Genomic DNA, 19,660 nt, shown 5'->3' on the forward strand with positions numbered 1-19,660 from the left:
AGAAGTGACTGAGGTCAGAACTCTGAAAATGACCGATAAGCAACAGAACATCAAGCAACCACAGAATACATCACCAATCCATCTGTAGCAAAATACTGCTAGAACCACAGTCTACATTGAATACATCCCATCTGACTGCCCATTGTCACACCTGTCCCCTTAGATACCGCAGATCTGGGAAAAACTATTACAGCATTTCAAAATAACAACGGAAATCAAGTACGATATATGTACATGTTTTAATTCATTTAAAAATGGCCTACATTTAAGGTTAGATTCCAAGGGTTTCCTTACATTTTTTCTGTTACATTAGATTATACCTGAATAATCTGCATAGTAACATGGATATTTCTGTTTTCTTTTTTGTTTCTGTCTCACTGTGAAGGTATCAGTTGCAGGTAGCAATGTAACATCTCAACAATCACAATACGTGCAGGATGTCCAGCCAGAAGCATTTCTCAATTGACTTGCAGTAGCATGGCACTTTATAGTTTGTGTATCAATACTCTTTTTTGTGTTTTTTTTTTTTTTTTTTTTTCCAGGAAGCAAAAACAAACTTTCTTCACTCCCCCTCCAGCATGGGGTCAGTTCCTTAGCTTATTGCAGTCTGCCTTGCTGCAGTACTGCAGTTTACAGCAGGCTTGAGGAGCTGGCCCGAATTTTTCCTTATACATCCCTGTACCTTTTTTTACTTTCCTTAACACGATTGCAAATGCCAGCAATGCAGTTTGAGCCCCTTTCTCAAAGGATCTTAATGAAGTCCATGCAATGGCCCTGTCCCCCCAGCCCTGCTCTCTGGAAATACACAAACACAGAGGCTGAACACATGCCAAGAGCAGCGTGATGGGGACGTAAGAATCCCTTAAGGAATAAAGAAAAAAAAAGAAGAAACAAAACCATTTTGCCCCCTGTGGTAGACTTTGACATGTGAAGTACTTGTCTGCAGGTGTTGGGTCCAGCTGATGAAGAAGGTATTCATAGCACCTACTGCCACAGACAGACTCCTGAAATCAGACATGCTTGGTTGTCTTATGGAGACAGCTGAGTCTGTGCACTTACTATATTGAAGCCTAACCTCATAAGTCTTCACAAAATATTTGCAATTGGGTGTTGTGAATACCATCTCTTCCTCCCACATAACCTTTCCTCTCCCATAGAAAAAATTGCTTTTGCTTTTTTTACCTGATGAATATTCGTGCTGCTGGGTCCTGTTGCCTATCCCATGTGTTTGTACTGAGATCTGTCACGAGGAATTTGCACTTGGTTGGCTGTGAGCTTATGGTGGATGTGGTAAACACAGAGAGTTATCACAATAACCAGCCCCAGTATCAGGCCCAAAATCAGAGGCAGGGTTTCTTCTAACTGCTCCCTCTGGTCAACCGGGCACTTGTGTTCTGCAGGGGGAAAAATGAAAAGGAGATAAAGAGAGAAATGAGTGAGACATGGCAAATGTTAACTCCTGCTGCTGTACTAAACTGATATTCCTGGAGAAGCTGTCCAAGTCCAAGTCAGCTGCACGCCGGGCTCCCTGCATAGCAAAAGTAGCTACACCAACAAAGAGAGACAGCAGCACTCGTCAGAGTCCTGGGGAGAAAAATCAATTGCTTTGGAGGAAACTGAAATCACAGACCGCGCAGGTTTGGAGGGAGAGGAAGTGTCTTTTACCATGCCAGCTGACACAGTGGAATAAAGTGCTTTCAGACCCACAAACTATTCTTCAAAGCTCTGCCATACCAATACAGCACTAGCGCTGGGAGCAGGACAGCAAAAGAGCAAGCTTCCTGACCCTGATCTGTTTATTTAGAGACTATGAAGGTGATAATCACAAGACCTTGACATCAGCATGCCTTAAACCTGCACCAGTCTGACCCTGCTTATACTAAAAGGGTTTTTCCCCTCTGCTTGTGGGCTGACACCCACCAGCCCCTTCCCCCTCCCTGCGAGCTGCCTGAGGGAGGTATCCCAGTGCTAGCAGAGCACTGTGCCTGTGGACAAGCAGCATCACAGCAGCCCATCTTGTTTGTCAAATACAGAAAAGGACGAACAGAAGTACCATGAGCCTCCCTTCTGGTTTTCCCCCTGGCCTGCACATCCTCACCATCATTCAATAAACCCCTAGAAAATAATCACTGCTATGACAGCAGCACACTTTTCTATTTAGCTTGCAAATACAAAGTCACCAAGAGTGGAAAAAAATATCCTTTTAATTCAGCTCCCTTACGCTACCGCAGCCTATTACAGGCAATAGGTTCACGATTTACTTCCTTAAAACCTCGCTTATCCATGCTGATGCTCAGGCAGAGCTGGTGGTGCCAAGGCGGGGCTGCCATACCAAAACAAGAATGCCAGCCCTTAAAAATACGTCTATCAGTACAGCAGGGACAGTGCTCCGGTCCCCAGCTTGTCCTATTCACAGTGCCAGAATTCTACCGTAAACAACAGAGGTAGCAGTAAGTTTCTTAAAAAAAAAAAAAAAAAAAAAAAGGCAGAAAAAAGAAGTTATGTCAGACATACTCCAGAAAAGGCACCATGAAGTCCTCCCGTCATGAAACACCAGATGGGCTCCCCTAGCAGCTGATGCAATGCAGCAAGATGCAGAGATCTGGAATAGCAAACCCTGCAACCTACTCTTTCAAAATACCTACTGCTAGAAGTAGAAAAACCATGACACCTTTCAGCACAGGCAGGAAGCGACAGCAGGGATGTATCTGAATCTCCAGTGCTGCCGGCACCTCTGGAGATGCACTGCCTCCCAGAGCAGAGCCCACATCCCCACAATGTGTTTGGGAACATTTCAAGCCACAAATGAAGTGAAACAAAAAAGCAAGAGTGAGATATAGTCTGATAAGGAAGTATTCTTTCAGTTCCAGTTGCTCACTGTTCCATCAGAGGAGCAATTAATCACTGGGACTGTTACAGGCGGTTCAGCAGTTGCTGCAATGCAGGGGTTTTGTTTGTAAGAAGAAGAAAGGGGAACAAAACAAAACAGAAGAGACAGAAAACCAAATCAGGGTCCCAGAGTTCTGTGGAATTCCCCCCAGTTCAGGATGCTGAGGCCTTACTGGGCTCACAATACTGAGCAGAGCCACAGCAGCTGCCTGGTGCCAACTGCAGGAACAGCCGTGGTCAGATCTGACCCCAACTGCGCGTAGGCACAAAGAAACAGATGGGAAAGCACTCAGCTTAAATACTACAGAACACTGTAACAAATCTGCTGTAATCCCAGCTGAGGGCATCCACCTGTGCTCAAAGATGGCAGGTTTGCCCACACACATTTTCTTAAACAGGAGCAGTGCTGGATTTTCAGAATGGGGTCAATGTAAAGGTCTGCGGGCAGAGCAAGAGTCCAAGCCAAAAGCTGCAGGACTAACCCAACTCTCAAGCACCTGCATTTCCATCTTCTGCCAAAGCAAATTGGATACAAAGCACATTTATCAGAAGATGAGACCAAAACTCACATCCACAGGCTGTATTTAAGTCTCTGAGTCACAACTCACAAAGTTGTCAGTTCTTCTAACCAGCCACAGAAGATAACTCTTTTTCATGACACTTCTTAAAAGAGGATTATAAGAAAATAAAAATATGCCAGCAGGAAAAAAAAAAACAACAAGGCAAAGCTAATGCTCTCTAGCAGCACACCCCATAGGATGCAGCCCCCCAGCCAGGCACTATAGGCAGCCATGCACCTACCCTCACCCAGACACATCCGCTCTGTCCCCTGGAGCGGGACACCCCCGCTCTCAGACCACAGGGAAGCGGGGCCGGGCTGTGGGGAGCCCTGCAGGGAGGTGCCCAAAGCACTAAGTACACACCATCTGCTCAGCACTACAGCTTGCAGGCTACTGTGCGCTCGGGGGATGAATTCTGTACTTTAACACCGTATGAACACTGCATTATAATACATCTTTTCACATCTATAACTCTATCCTTCAACATCAATACTGCACTTTCATCCCTAGAAGATAAGGCAATGCAGATGCTGAGGCCTGCAGCCCTGCAAGGATGCAGCAGCAGGTGCTATTCCCACCCTGTCAGAAAAGAAGTGTGTCAGAAAAGAGAGTGCAGGAATTACAGGCAGCCCCACACTCAGACATCTGACCTGAGCAACCCCAGTGTGGGCAGAGGCACTGCTCAGTGCACAGCAAATCAGCCAACTCTGTCACTTTGGGAACAGACATCTACACATTATATCAATAGTTTCTGCAGGAAAACAGCCCCTTTCCATCTCATTTTCCCTGAGATTTTGCTTCAGGTCACACAGATCTCAGCATTCTTCCAGACTGCCGAGGTTTACACTCAGTTCAGCAGGGTGCAAAGGTTCCCTGGGAATTTTCACTATGCAGTAAGTTGGGGTGATGCCAGGAGGTTGGCTGCCCCCCGGGGCCACCCCATAGCCCCATACAGAGCTGTGGGAGGATGACAAAGGATGCACCCAGGTGTGCTCCATTCCTTAGCACTGAGACTCCTCAGGCAGCATGAGGCAGCGCAGCTCACATACCGCCACGGTTTCTATGGTGAGTGCTCGTCCAATTTCAGCAGAAGGCTACAAAACCACTCACCAGGCCCATTTTCTTGTTTCAGCCTCCTTCGGCAGAACAAACAGCAGCAAGGAAAAAAAAATTAAAAAAAACAAACAAACAAACAAAAAAAAAAACGACAAAAAACCCATCAGACAGCATTTTTCCGCAGTCACAACTACAAGGCCAAGATCTGGTGCAAGGTCTGTTAAACGGATGGAAGAACAGCCCAGCAGTGTTTGGCATGGCAAGATGGATTTTTGAGATTCTTTTTTGTAAGTGATTTGGGGTTTTTTTTGTTTTTTTTTTTTTGTGTTTATTTTTATTTTTTATTTTTTTTTAAAAAAAGGCAGCGTGGTTTTTAGCTGTGGTCCTACGCCTCACAAAGGGGGGCTACCCTGAGAAAACAGCTCACTTTTGGGGCTGCTTAGGAGGAGGAAGACCCACTGCCTGCCTTTGGATGCCAGTGTGCCTGCAGTTTGGAGGATTTTCATGAAAATCAGAAGAGTTTGTGCTGTTCCTTCTCCCCTCTAGATGTTCTCCTCTCACTCTCTTGCTTTAGCTCTCTTTTTGCTGATCTTAAAGCTGAAGAAATGCACACATTTCCCGTTAAAAAAAGAATTCCAATCTCCAAATAAAAAAAATCCTGCTGTTTTCATAGAATGGCCTAGGTTGGAAGGGACATTAAAGACCTGCACTGAAAAAGGTAAAGGAGTATCTATATGTCTGTGTGCTGGTTGAAAGTAATGTCTTAAAAAGTAATAACAACCCCGGCACTTACGGCATTCGAAAAAATGAAAGTAATCTGATCACTGCAAGTTCCTTAGTCTCCTCCGGGCAAGATAATGCGAGGATGAATGATGAGCCCATTCCCCACCACTACTTTGCAGTGTAAGGTGATTCTCCTGCTCTAGCAGGTCTCATTCTCTGGTAAAATATATTTTAGAATGTTCTGTAGCTTGTTCATAATTAATAGGAATTTTACCTAATGGGAAATTAATGAACCAAAAAGGAGAAGGCTAATTACTGTAATTTCAGATTGGCAGTGATTCTCAGACCCCACAAAGGATCACGTTCTGCCATGCATGTGGTGAGCACACGGCAGACTGCGGGGCTGTGCCGCAGCCGGGGTTGGAGCTCCGCTCTTAGATAACCACTATCCAGCATTCCTACCCATCCTCTCCAGGTGCTCCAATGGAATTACATCAAAAGAGGTAATTTAATAACAAGAGGAACAGCAACAAACCAGAAAGCTTGACCAAGGCAGAAACAGTACTCAGGAGGAATTACCCACACGCATTTTAAAATTGCAACATCAGCTGAGGTCTCCCCATGACCTGCATAAAATGAGCAAACAAAGCCATACAATAATAATGAACAACAACAGTGAAATAGAATATTTACAGACTGATACCAAAAGAGCCTATCACAAGAAGAGAAGCTATCCCCTTTGGCAACAAATGCAGAGCCTGATTGTTGTAACTGCGAGCTATCACACTCCAAGCGCGGTATCACACTGACGCTGCAGCCCAGCTTCAGCCCCATACTGTGTATTTTAAACACCCTCTCCTCTTACCTTCAGTCTGTCCAGCCAACCCCCATCTGAAGGGAGTCTGGATCCCTAGGAACAGGGAAAGGATGAAGACACGCAACAAAAGTGATAGCAGACTGTGGAATACTACCTTTTTCTCCCTGCAGCCTATGCAAAATATGATGCTACTTCTATAGAAAAAGAAAAAAAAAAACAACATATTTGTTTCACAGATAAAACTAATTCCATCCAGAACTGGCCTTACCATGAGTAATTCAGACTTGTGGAACACTGCCAGAGCCAGAGCACACAATAGCAAGCATTTACTACAGCAGGGAAAGGAACATGAGTCATGAAGCACTCGACACGTGTTCTACAGTATTTCCCACATGCCAAATAATAAAGGCCTATGATTTCAATGCTGGGCTTGAAAATAATACCACCATCTTCTGAGCCTGCTGTTAAAAGATTTGGCTATCACAGTTTTTTCTTGCATCTCATTAAAACAATGGAGTTAAATATTTTGCTAAAGCAATAAAAAAAAAAAAAAAAAAAAAAGGACCTGGTGTTGAAGCACAGAGGAACACGCTCATCCAACCTGAGGGAAACCACAGGTGAAAGCTATGGAAAAGGAGCTCCACATCTTCCTCAGGATAAACGTGTCATTATAATCCCTAAAGGCAAATCTCAAGGTGGGCAGGCAGCTCATTGCATCAAGAAAGACCAAAGCTTCCCGGCTTTCTCCTGAGCCACTGCATCCATCCAGCTCCTGCCACCCCCATCTGCTCCTCACACAGACGTCCCCAAGCACCAACCTTCCCCCAGGCCCCACAAGCCATTAGCACAGGGACTGCACACAGGGACACATTGAACTTCAGCCCACCTAGCACAGCAGCAAATACTGAAGCAGAGACTTCTTGTCAGTAAACACAGAGAAGAACACCAGCACCCAGAGGTCTCTTGCCAAGTCCCTTCTACACTTCTGTCATCCTTGAAATGGACATCACAAACATTCCCAATCTTCCCTCAATGTGCTGTGGCTCAGGACCCTGGAGCTGTCCTGTAAACAGCTCCGGTGATGCTAAGGAGACCCTTCTACCCTATGGGGCCCCCTGGGGACTGGCTCCCAACCCAACTAGATGGGTCTTAAAAAGCTAGTGCTCATGCAATGAGAGCTTGTGCAGTGACCAAACAGCTGAGCTGAACTCATAGAAGTTGAAGTCCCTGCAAGGATCACAGACAACCCACCCCAAGGAGGAGATAGCGTTGTGATAAAGATGGGACCCCGATTCCTCAAGGAAATAAAGAGCCACGGAGACACAAGACACGTTTTCATCCCATGCCTTACCTTCACTGAAGACAAAATCCGCAGTGATGTCAAAGGGCTGGATGCGGACTTCAGACAACAAGAGCTGCACGGACTTCTGGTGATCACTGGAGATGAGGGAGATGGTCTGCTGTGCCTGGCACTCGTAGGACTTTCCCGCTGGGGTGACCAAGGCAGAGAGCCGATGGGAGCTGGCTGTGTGCTTCCCAGCTGCCAAGGAGCAGAAAGAGCCAAGGTCAAGCCCTGCCTCTGGAGGGACCAATGTGACTTGATTATAACAAAGCTAATACACCGAACACTGGGTATGCCGCATGGTGGCTGAACGCTTCAGTGCTCTCAAAGCAGTATTTCTCCTAGGACAGCACCATGCAGTCTGCATGACACCCCCATCCAGCCAGGACAAAACCCGCACTGCAGCCACCTGGTCACAACTGCTTCCACAGGACTTGAAGTCCATAAAGCCGGAGGTAGGGTGGGTATTGATGTCCATGCAGGTAACAGCCTCAGACTACTCATGCTCCCTGTGTTTGGGAAAGAGCAATTCCAGCAGCTGCAATTCAACCCTGAATTCAGGTGGAATCAGCAATGCAGTTTGAGGGTCTTACTGCAGAGCAACATAGGCCATAACAACCTTCCTGAAAACAAAGGTGGTTATTTCACCCAAGTATAGATTACAAGAGAACAGTTTCTCATTATTTCAAGCATGTTTCACAAAGGAAAGTGGAAGGCAGCTCAGCAAGGAGGAACAAGGGAAGCCTCCCACCTCCCACTGGTCTGCAGCCCTTTGTTCCCCTCCAGCAGCACAGAAAGGCAGCAAGTGTTCTGCATCCGCAGAGGGTGCTGAGCCACTGTCACCACTGTATTTTGGGGACACAACCAGTAAGGGGGGGAAGGGGGGAGGAGAAAGAACTGGGAAATACAGCTCCACAACCAGCAAGTCTCATGCCATAAACTCATCATGCACTGTGCACTGGAGTTTGAAAGCCTTGCTGAAGAAAAAAAAAAAAAAAAAAAATATTCACGAAGGACAATATTTTCAGTGCAAGATGACTCATTTCTGAACAGAAGCAAGACAAAACTTAAACGAAAGCCAAAAGAAAGGAAACTGAGTGAGGGATGACTCGACCACTGTCAGGTGTGGATGAGCTAAGAACATCAATGTCCGTTTCATCACTATCGGGGGAAACCGCTGCTTTCCCACCTACTCAACAGCCATCAGGACGGAGTTAAAAAGTAGCCTCACAAGCTGCTGCGTGGGTCAAGTGCCGCAGGACGGGGGCAGAGCCGGAGCCGCTGTCCCCGCACTCCCGGACGCCGCGGCAGGGCTATGGGCAGCGCAGGCAGCGGGCAGAGCTACAGCTCGGCTCTCCCTTCCGCCGCAACCGCGGGCGATTAGAAACGCAAAAACAAAATAAAAAGGGGAAAAATGAATACGGGGTTCAGAAGCGGCACCCGGTCGCGAGTTGTCGGGCGGGTGCATCCCCCCCCCCTGCCCCCGAGCTACCGGTCCCCAGATGCGCTTTGCAGCGCCGTTCCCCGGGCGCTTACGGCTGACGGCATCCTTGAAGTAGGTGCGCTCGGAGGTGTCGTAGGCGAACTGGATCCGGCTGAGCCTCCAGAAAGCCTCCGGCCCGCGGGACGTGTTGTGACCCTCCTGCGGGGACAGGGCTGCTCAGGGCCCCGCAACGCGGCCGCGCACCTCCCGCACCCGAGCCTGCGGGGACAGCCCCGTACCTTCAGGAAGAAGAGTTTGAGGGTGTATGCCCGCTCCAGCCAGGAGATCTCCAGCTCCGACTCGTTGGTGCCGCACTTGCCCTTCATTTCGGCGCCCCGCGACAGCGGGATGTCGGCTTGCTCCGTGATCAGCTGCCAATGGGGAGCGGGGCTCAGACGGGTGACCCCGACGGCCGCCCCCCAGCCCCGCCGCCCACCCGAGCCGCTCCCCCGGCCCCACTCACATCCACGTAGTTGCTGGCCCACACGTCGTAAGGGACGATGAACTTGGCGGCGAATTCCGCCATGAGGCACGTTGTCCTGTTCTCCCGCACCACAAAGATATCTCTTTCGGGGTTAGGGGAGAGCCCGGAGAGGTTTTCAACTTCTTGCTCGGCAGCCAGACGAGCCGCGGAGTCTGCGGGCACAGAGGAGCTGAGCGGCGGCCCCCCGCCCTTCGTCCCTCCGGCAGCCCGCACCCAGCCCGCACGACCCGGCTGTCCTGTCGCGACGGAGCGGGCGCTGGCGATGGAACGGCCGGTGGCGGTGAAGCAAGACCGGGGCTAAGCGGCGCCGGAACTGTTTCAGCGCCGGCCGCATCGCGACATGGCTACGGGTCGCGACGGAGGGGCGAGGGGGATATCGTGGTACTCACGCAAGAGGAAGAGCAGCCCCGGGAGGCGCCCCGCGGCCATCCTCCCTGTTCGGCCCGGCGTGCCCGCGGCGGCGGCTGCTCCGAGTGCGTCCGCTCCGGAGGAGAGGAAGAAAAAAACAAAATAGGGAAAAACAATTCGTAAAAAGCTCCAGCCCCTCCTATCCGAGGAGCCGCACAGGCTGCTAAAGCGCTCCGGTGCGGAGTGCCGGGGAGGAGGGATAAGGAAGAGTGTGTGGGTGTGCGGGGAGGGGGAGGACGGGAGTAGGAGGGGAGCTGCCGGCGGTGATGGAGGCGCCAGCGCCGAGGGACGGGGCGGTGCGGGGAGCGGAGCCGGGCTTCCCCCGGGCGGCGCTCGGCGGAGGGGCTCGCGGGGATCCCCGCGGGGATGCCGGCAGAGAGCGGGGACCTCGGGCAGGCGGCCGGGGGCTGCCCGACGGGCAGTCGGAGCGGGGCTGAACGCGGCCGTCCTCCGCCGTTCGCGGAACGCGAGCAGCTAAACCGGGACGGCAGCCGTCCTCCGCCGATGGAGGAAGGGTTATGTAGTCCAGGCTGTTCACGGACCGGCAATAATTTCGTCGAAGGCGAGCAGCTGCTTAGCGTGTTAATTTAGAACGAAACGGGCAGCTATTTTTGTGCGATAGTGTCAGGAGCGAAGCCGGCACCCTTTTGTAGAGGGCCGGGGGCACACCTGAGATCTCGGGCCAGCGCTCACCGGCAGCACCCACACCGCCGGGGAGGCGTGCTGGGGCTAGAGGCACAGGGGCATTTCGGGCACGCTTTAGCACCGAGCAATGGGTACGCAGACAACAGTGCTGCGGCCGCCCCGAGCTGGACAGGCCGCATATTCCCATCAGCGGTTCCCTCTTCTACCCCAGCCCCTCCGACTGCGCGACCGGCGCTCTCGGCGGAGCTGCGCGCAGCACAGCCCTCCCAGCCGCCCCTTTCGCCTTCCCCGTACCGCTAAGCGATATGGAAATACGAGTTTTCTGCCTCGCATGGGGAGTGCTATGACCCTTCAACGCGATGCGACCTCCACAAAGGTACGAAGAGAAGGGCGCACCCCAATCCTTACAAGCCTGAAGAGTCTCACGATCAGCTATTAATGAACTGAAACCTAAGAAGGATCCTTTTTCCTCCATAAAAAGCAAAAGGGACAGCCGCTATTTGGAGTGTATGGCCTTGCTACACTACTAATTCATTTTTCTAGATCCAAAAAAGGAGTCTGGAGAAAGCAGTCCCAAGCTGTGCATAAGGAGGTGTGCTAAGGTGAGTTCTGACAGCAGGCTGCTAGCTCTGGGAAGCTGCCCTTTCTCTGCCCGAGGACAACTGCAAAGAGGGATTTTGAGAGGGGTTTTCCTGCTGAGAAATAGCTCTTCAAAAATAAAAAGTTGCTGAAAAAACACATTGATTGATTGTAACTATTTCATTGAATTCCTTTCCCATATGCTGCATTCTAAATATTGTTATTTTCTCTACATTTTGTTTGGTGAGAAAGAATTATTCCTACCCCTCCTACTAGAACCAGAACAGTTATAGTAAACTATTTAGAGAAAAAAAGCAAACTTACCTTCTCTGGGTGATCTTCTGAGCACATCAGACTGTATTTCTCTTAAGAGCTTAATGCCATGCCTTTTCAGGTCTTTCACTGCAGCATTTAACTAGCCTCCACTCCATTCTCTAACCCCTCACTTAGTTTTAAATATTCCTGAGGTAGTTTTTAAGCTCCAAATGATTGCATGATGCTGAGCAGCTGTCCCTCAACCCAGGAGGGCCCTCAGGGAGCTGCTGAATGAGAGCAGCTGTGCCAGGGGCAGGTCAAGCCTGACCCACAGCTCTGAGTCCAGAACAAAAACTTCCATGGCTTTGCCAGCATCCCTACTTCCAGCCTGCAGAGCAGCGTTCATGTGGCCTTCCATAGCAAAAAAAAGAAGAGCCAAGCAGCTTTGGGATGTGCTGGCCACTGCCAGCCCGTTCCTCAGGCAGCCTGCAAGGAAATCAGCCCATGAGGAGTACTTTGTGGTTTGGAGAGTGCACTTGGATTGCACTCAAGTGGGATGGGTGGGGGGCTGTTAACTCACCTGTATCACCTGTATTTGAACACAGGTGAGTTAATGACTAGCTCCCAGTGTAGTGAGAGTGAAAAAACCCTGTGCAGCCAAACTGGTGTGACCTTCCCTATCACAGCTGCACCAAATTTATCTGAAGAGATCAAGCCAAGGAGAGTCTATCTTTTCCTTAGATGTAATTTTAGTGAAGTGGGATCCATTACTACAGTGGAGAGTGATATTTTAAATTGCTTTAACTCGGTATCAATGTTCAAATTGATTAGCCTATTTCATCTCAATAGAAATTCTCACCTCATTACATTAGCAGCCAAACATCAAATAATTTTTGGATCAAATACTACTTAAGCAGTATTTTGAAATGCTTAGCTGATGGAATTCATCACTTAATTTCAAATTACTGTCTGCATTTTATGCTAAATTGTCAGTGGATGAAATAAGCGATGGCTCTGGGAGCTGAGCCCGGATCAGAGGCTAACCCAGCTCTGCAGTTTCACAGCAACACGTTTTCTCTCAGACTCAATCAATGCCTTGCTCCTGGCTGAACAGTGAGCACAGACTCAAAAGGAGGCTGTGGACAGCTTTTTCTTCTCTTCCTAAAACAGCTAGATCCAGGATGTATGTGATACTTGTCAGAGAATTAAGACAGAGAGACTTGATTTGACTTGAAATGGGAAAGTGGACTGAAGCCAGGTCCTCCGTTTCCAGTTAATTCTTTAACGAAGTAGAGAGGTATGCAATTAGGTTGGTAACTGAGACTAGAATATTCAGTGCTTTACCATTTCATTTCCTCTGTACTTGGTTTCATTCTCCTAATTGGCTAGAAACCACTGTAGTAGGCACCAATATTAAATTCTAGCTCACAGCACTGCCTTCACCAGCTGTATTTTAGAAGATGTTTTTAATTAAGAAATAATAAAAATCACTGCCTTTTTTGAGATGCCGAAACTTGTCCAGCATGCTCTGAAAATACTTCCAGCTCTCTCCAGCACTTGAAAAGAGGACCAGCCATGCTCAGAGTTAGCAGGGATAGCTGCTCCCGGTGCAGCCATTCCGTGCGCCCACACACAACTAAAAATACCATGGATCATAAAGAGCTGGAGGTGCATCCATCGGTTATGTGCATCAAAATGGGAATTTTAAATGAGCATCACAGCTTTGTTTACATCCTACCTGAAACACCTAAATACTTCACTGACCTCTCTCTCAGCTGTACTCTCGGGGTAGTGCTGCTACACTGTACTCAAGCTGTTCTGTGGTGCTGCAAAGACCAACGCTGCACAGCTCTTCTATCACTTAAAAGAAAAAAAGACTCATTTCAATAAATAAACTATGATATAAATATATTTACACTATGCACATTACAGGAAATACATCATATTAAAAAGTCATAGGGAATAATAACACCATCCCTGCAATCCACTATTGGTCACAACTAGAGGTTTCGAATTTTAAAATTTTATTAGAGAAGTTGAAAGTTTCATCTCAGGACTGACAATAACATAATTATCTCTTTTCATTTATTTTGTTTATAGGAATATGTAGAATTCATTTGTACAGGCATATACAACAAAGTAGGTGGTGCTTAGTACATTGAAATCAGGAATCTGATTTGTTCTAAACTACCATTTTTCCATGCAGTCATCTTCGAATTGGCAGCATGGGCAAGTTCCAAGCAGAATGCTTACATGCATTGTTTTGCAATAACTACAGCAAGCTTTGGAAACATGCAAATTAACACATTAGCAAATTGTTTTTGTATTTAATGGACATAAAAAGATTATTCCTGATATGAAATTCTGAAAATCTGCATAAATACTTTTGTGTAAAATTAAATTACTTATGTACTTTTCTTTTACTAGAAGTATCAAGAATGCCCATGTAATTAATATACACACATACATAGAGAGACCTTTTTATGCTAAAGGTCTTTGTAATTAATCAAACAAGATTCTGTGCCATACATTTATTCAGTTTTTACCAGCTAGTAGAATGACTGTGGTCACAGAGTAGGCATTACTGTCTTATTAGTGTTTGTATCACATGCAAACGTACTCTTAGCATTTCTGTTTACTAGTTTTATCACGTGGCAACATGTATGTGTTTTTTTCTACAATGTCATGATTCTGAAGTGTATAAATACTTTTTACATTTTCACAGTTACAAACTTTTTGCAAAAGCCATTAAAACGATCTTTAAGTTACAATGAACTGTAATATCTGGGATCTGCAGCAACAGGATCAAAATGCAACTTCTGTACAAGCAACATACGATGTAAACTTTTCTTAAAGTGCCTAAAAACAATCCCTTAGAGCACTGAGCAATTTTGGCACAAATACACTGTATTTCCTTCATGCTAACCATTGCAGTAACTTACACAGGATATATCTTCTTTCAGACATGACAGGGTTGATATGGCACTTGTGAATGACGTTACAGGACAGCAGAAATATCCTGTGAAGTTACTGTTACAGTTGGTAAATTTGATGGATGGCTTAGTACATACTGTACTTCAAAGATACACAATTTTCAATTGCTTACTGCCTGCTGCCTGAAAAATACTTTGAAATATAACTAAGAATTGCCCAGACTCTACTCATTAGAGTGATTGGGACGAATGTTATTACTCTGACCTAGAAAAAAGATCCAGCTGAATGGGCTTGATGACATCTGACAAGTCACTTGTTGGGATGTGGCAGCACGGGGTTTCTACATGATATAGCACACATGGGAACACAAATGGTAAATAACAACTTGACTATAATTTTGTTGCCATATGAGATGATGTTAAAAATATCTCTTGTGTTTCAAGGCTCCGACTGTGTAATTCTGATGCAGACAACTTGTCTGCTGAAATACCAAAAGGAATATAGGACGGTTTACAAACTCTTCATCTTCTGATTAGTGTTTTTCTGAATAAAGGAAACTCTAATCATGGAAATCCAACAATGGAAATTCAGTGCCCAGTGTTAAAACAAAACAATGCAAACTTAAAACTCTGTGGTCCGTAGCTATACTTTCTATATTAAAAAATAAAATAAAATAAAAACTGACTTTTCTACCTCAGCAATAACATTTTGAATTTTGCTCTCATTTTAAGGATGCTATGTTCTCCAGCTTCAATTTGCATGTTGAGGCTTTAGACCACTGTTGCTGGCCTGCGATCCATCTCTGCTTCCAGCTTCACCATCTGCTGCATCTCCTTTGCCTGCATTCCAAAATAACCGCAGGAATCACTGCATTAGACCTTGTGTTCAGATTGAAGTCTGGTTGCTTTTTTTTGTTTGTTTGTTTTGTTTTTAATATGATAGCATCTAAGTGAAATACAGGCTAAACACACTAAATATATGAGTAATAACATTACGTCTCTCCCTCCTCCCACCAAGCCATTATGTTTTCAAAATGAGATGTCTGCTAATTAATGGAAAATATTTTTTATTTTATTCCAAAATGCATGGGTTGACTTTCTGAAGAAATACACAGTAAAATGCAAAAGCACCGATTTTTGGGGGGAAGGGGACGAGGGGTGTTACTAGGCACATGCTGATTGAACTCTTTCTCCTGATCAGAAACATATTTGGGAATGTCTGCACAAACACACTACTGTGTGAGTACTGCAGTGCGCTTACTTCCTGAAATATCCAGACTTAATCCATGATCTGGGACTAAATTATTTCCGTAAAGACAACAAATGATCAAAGTAAGTCAGTGTAACATCCTCCTTGCAGTATGCAAGATAATGCTTTTTTTTTGCTTTTTTTTTTTGGCCTTTTTTTTTTTTTTTTTAAATAATCTTTATCTAGCCTTGAAAGCTTACTTGTCTTTTACTATTACAGACAAGGACTTTTCCAGCTCAAGACTAGACTACTGCTACATGCCCTCCATGGGATTACACACATTGAATCTACATGAAATCACACCCAGTTGCACTCTGAGGAATCCAGCAATGAATCCAGCAACAAACTGCATGCCGCAGGCTTTGCAAGCAGAGTTAAAGCACTGTGTACAAATGGTATCTGGCCTGGGAATCCTCTGCTTAGAAGGAGCTTGTAACATTTTCTTCTCTGTCCCATACACACACACTCATACACACTCATCCTTCCTGCAGCTCCTTGTAGATCGCATATAGTGCTTTAGTTTGAAACTCCATGGTTCGAAAGATCCAGGGAGTCTCCATCTATTCATTTTCAGTGACAGCTCTCAATTTGGGAACATAACTCAAAGGACTCTGAATGATTTGACCCAGAGGTCAAGTTATCTTCACAGCCAAGTTTCTGAGGGTTAGGGCAGGTTTAGGAAGAGGAAAACCAAACAAATCTTTTCTTTGGTATAACTGCTTTGTATTCTTAGGCAAGTTACTGGATTTGATTTAAGTCAACTGTCACAGAAAAACTTGTAAATGTTGCTTTGACAGGGAAATTTGATATACAAGTTCCCGCTCAAGTAGTCACCTACTCTGGATGAATAAAGACATTTGCATATGTGAAAATGAGCAGATGCAGATCTAAAGTAATGAGATGCATAGCCATTCATCTGGCAAGGTAAATGTATGTTTGTGCAGATGTGCTTTCTTGAACAATCTAGCCTTGTACTTTCATAATCATCACCATCATCTTGGGGAAAAAAAGTAATTATGATAACAGCAAAGAAACTGTCATAAATATGATTAAAAATTAATCAATGCTCTCCATTTAAATGAGTTAAAAGCTTGAAAGTAATGAAGAAATAATTTTAACATGGAGATGTGAAAACATAATAAATAAACCAATATGTACAACCTCTTCTGAAATGTTGGCTGTTTTTGCCTGTGTATGAAGTGCAATTCCAGCTAAAACAAAACTCTCTGTTTTTTCCTTAGTGACTCACACATTTTACGTTTTAGGCTTGTGACTTAACTGTCAGCACATTGTGTCCTATAAATATTCCGCATGCCACTGTACGGTGTACGTAATTATTTTAGAGATAACTTGGCTTCAAAGAACACATTAGCATAGGATCACAATGCCCATTTCTGCTAGTTTGAGGCCAGTTCTGACGGTGCATTCTGAGGTGCACACATGAACACAATACAATGAGTTTTTGGGAGGCAGTGTTAAAGCTCCGTGAATACATGAAATTAACTCCTTAAAAGGTTCTTGCTCTCTAGTGAGATCTGAGACAGGCTAAGAACCACATTTATTAAAATAAAAATATATTCTCCTAGCCTGATGAATGCTTTTTTCTTCATTAGATGTCTGAAAACAAATGTTGCAAAAGTGGGTGCTGTCACACTCAGCGACAAAATATACAACTGTGTTATTAACCGAAGAAAATAATTCAGGTCAGGCAATACTGTAAAACTGGATATTCAAGCTTAGTACAACTATCTCCCTTGGTATGACAAGGGTTAATCGAGATTTCTTGTGAGTAGTCATTATTTAGAACACTAGAGCAGCATAGCCACACAGAATAATTACTGTACTTTGTAATGCACTGGATTTTAAAGTGAATTTTAAAGTGCTGGAAGTCTTCTCTTCAGACACTAACAAGCTACTTCTACTGATCTATTCTATCCTTTGCTATCTTTAGTGTGCAATTTCTTATTTTATTAGTATACTAATATATGTGAGTATTGTCTATCAATATTAGCAGTTAATCAAATGTATGTTAACACTACAATAGTTTAACTTAGATCAATAGACACCTTTGCATACAATTTATAAAATCTGAACATATCTTCCAGTAACAATAGTAATGCACAATACAAGTTAATTTCTAAATATTTCTTATCTACATTGCTGTTTGTATGCATCTGAATTGGAGGGGCTAAAGCACAAAAGACTGTTTATATTGTTTCAGGCTCAAATACCTGTGTGCAAGCAAGATTAACATTGTGTTCACTATCCAAAGGTACTTCCCAGTGATTGCATTTACAAGGAAGGCTCCAACGGTAATGACTGAATTTAGAAGGAAAGCATACTGAAATAATAGTTTGCTTATTATACATCCATCCTACCTTGTGTTTGAGACACTGCATGACAGGATTTCAAAAGCTGTTTGTACAAAAATAATAATGTCAAAATCGAGTAATACAACAAGAAGCAAATTAAATGAATGAAAACTGAAGTGAGACTAAAAAATTAATGCAAGGAAAACATACATAAAACAAAAATTTAAATCCGTAACAGTTTGTACCGAAGGCTGTTTCCACCCATAATTCTACTTACCTGCATTGTATATTTGTATGAAAAATTTCTTCATTTGTTTGATCAGGAAAACAACCCCAACACTTTGAAATACGCATTAAACAAATACCACCTTTACCTCTATCCAACTAGCTTTCCCACATAAATACATACAGCAACAAAGCAAGACCTTGCTGGGGTTTGCACTGGTGTACTGTAGGGGCTGAAAGGAAGTAGTCAGAAGAGCAGGTATGGAAGTATATGATGGATCAAATCAGAGTGGATTAAAAAGTGGTTAAGGAACTCTTCCCATGGTGGATGTCCCCACAAAAGAGATAACCAGAACGTGAACAATTTTCCCTCCATTTAATCACTGCTGATGTAAGCTGACCTCATCTCTGCAGTAAAATGGAATACAAGCAGGTTCATGTAGACTGTTACTGTCTGCACAGCAGTGGAGGCTGTAACCCCAGGTAAGGGAAGAATCTAAAAGCTAGCAGAGGTGACTCCTTTAATAATTCAGTTATTTCACAGAATCACAGAATGACAGAATTGTAGGGGTTGGAAGGGACCTCTAGAGATCATCGAGACCAACCCCCCTGCCAAAGCAGGTTCCCTACACCAGGTTGCACAGGTAGGCGTCCAGGCGAGACTTGAATATCTCCAGAGAAGGAGACTCCACAACCTCCCTGGGCAAAAAAAAAATTTCCCAGCAGCCTATCTTCCTTACACGTTTCCATTGCATTGTGGCTAAAAGCACAGCTGTAATCATTCCCTCTTGTCCTTATGTGTTCAAATGCCGGACCTAAAGCCCTCTGAAGCCAACAGTGAAAGACACTACTGATAACATCTATCTTTGTATCAAGCCCATCACTTTTTGTCAACTAGCACAGTTTACAGGGAGTTGTCTGTGATGCCACAGATCTTCTGTAATCCAATTGCCTCCCAGGTGTCTCCTTATCCCACCTTTCACTTGTGTGCAGATATAGCTCAGGAGCAGACTGACAGACAGATCCAACAGCACTGGATGTCACAGATGGCATCGACAGAAACCTTTGTAGGGAACAGACTAAAAAGCTTTTCTTGTCCAGAAGGGGATGGAGCAAGCTTACTTGCTGCTACTTGTGACTTTACTTGCTGTCACCACCCAACAAGTTAACCTGGTTGCAGCATATGGGGCTGTAAGACTCTCTTGTGATAGCAGAAATATTTGATTTGCCCTCTTCCCTTTCCGTCTGCAAGATTACTTTAATTCATAGTATGTCTGCCAGAGAGTTCAAGTTCTAAAAAATTTAGTAATAAAGAAATAAGTGCCTAACACTTGAAAGTAAAGGGTATTAAACACACCCCTTCTCTCTCATCTCACTGAACTGTTGGATGTATTCCCCTTCCAGATTACACTTGTGTAAGTGCATTACTGCAACTCTGTGTGATTATCACAGCTCTGCTGGCTCAATCTTTCAGCAAGGGAGCTGCTCAGAACAGTGTTGCTCCTACCAGAAATAAGATTAGAGTTTTCCTTTCCTTGCTAAGTAGCTTTTCCAATTTTTGCCTTTTTAAAAAAATGCTTATAAACAAGCAGAAAATAATAAGGTATTTTAATTAGGATGGGGTGCACTAGTACAGATAAGACTCCCCATGCTACTACACTTCTCTACAGTTCAGTCCAAACTAAAACCTCTCTTGCAAT

At 44.9% G+C, this 19,660-nt stretch overlaps 2 protein-coding genes across 13 annotated transcripts in view; both read right to left on the bottom strand.

Annotated features, from left to right (window-relative positions):
• Positions 1–220: 220 nt before the first annotated feature.
• LAMP5 (lysosome associated membrane protein 5) lies at positions 221–14,929 on the bottom strand. 2 transcript variants are annotated; one of them, XM_085218993.1, is made up of 8 exons: positions 14,869–14,929; positions 11,311–13,101; positions 9,744–9,836; positions 9,334–9,506; positions 9,110–9,241; positions 8,924–9,029; positions 7,397–7,585; positions 221–1,394 (listed from the first exon to the last, which is right to left on the bottom strand). In XM_085218993.1, exons 3-8 carry the CDS (start codon positions 9,781–9,783, stop codon positions 1,216–1,218), a joined length of 819 nt encoding a protein of 272 aa, XP_085075119.1. In that variant the 5' UTR covers positions 9,784–9,836; positions 11,311–13,101; positions 14,869–14,929; the 3' UTR covers positions 221–1,215. The 2 variants fall into 2 exon arrangements, with proteins under 2 accessions (XP_085075119.1, XP_085075120.1); XM_085218994.1 differs by lacking the exons at positions 11,311–13,101; positions 14,869–14,929 and having other exon boundaries at positions 9,744–10,345.
• PLCB4 (phospholipase C beta 4) overlaps positions 13,133–19,660 on the bottom strand; it is a 200,946-nt gene continuing 194,418 nt past the window's right edge. For all 11 annotated transcript variants that reach the window (XM_085218966.1, XM_085218974.1, XM_085218973.1 and 8 more), the window contains 2 exons: positions 17,802–17,838; positions 13,133–15,014 (listed from right to left, as the gene is read on the bottom strand). In XM_085218966.1, the coding sequence (XP_085075092.1) occupies positions 14,926–15,014; positions 17,802–17,838 (126 nt within the window). In that variant the 3' untranslated portion in view covers positions 13,133–14,925. The remainder of the gene's footprint in view (positions 15,015–17,801; positions 17,839–19,660) is intronic.

The sequence above is a fragment of the Meleagris gallopavo genome, chromosome 2 (genome assembly GCF_905368555.1).
Source record: "Meleagris gallopavo chromosome 2, MGAL_WU_HG_1.1, whole genome shotgun sequence".
Lineage (NCBI taxonomy): Eukaryota > Metazoa > Chordata > Aves > Galliformes > Phasianidae > Meleagris > Meleagris gallopavo.

Bases quoted from the DNA above. Each gene is read 5' to 3' on its own strand.
- LAMP5 (XM_085218993.1), bottom strand. From the start codon at position 9,783: ATGGCCGCGGGGCGCCTCCCGGGGCTGCTCTTCCTCTTGC. The intron at 9,030-9,109 runs GTACGGGGCTGT...CTGTCCCCGCAG, and splicing joins TCAAACTCTTCTTCCTGAAG to GAGGGTCACAACACGTCCCG. The intron at 7,586-8,923 runs GTAAGCGCCCGG...GCTCCTTGGCAG, and splicing joins CTTCAAGGATGCCGTCAGCC to CTGGGAAGCACACAGCCAGC.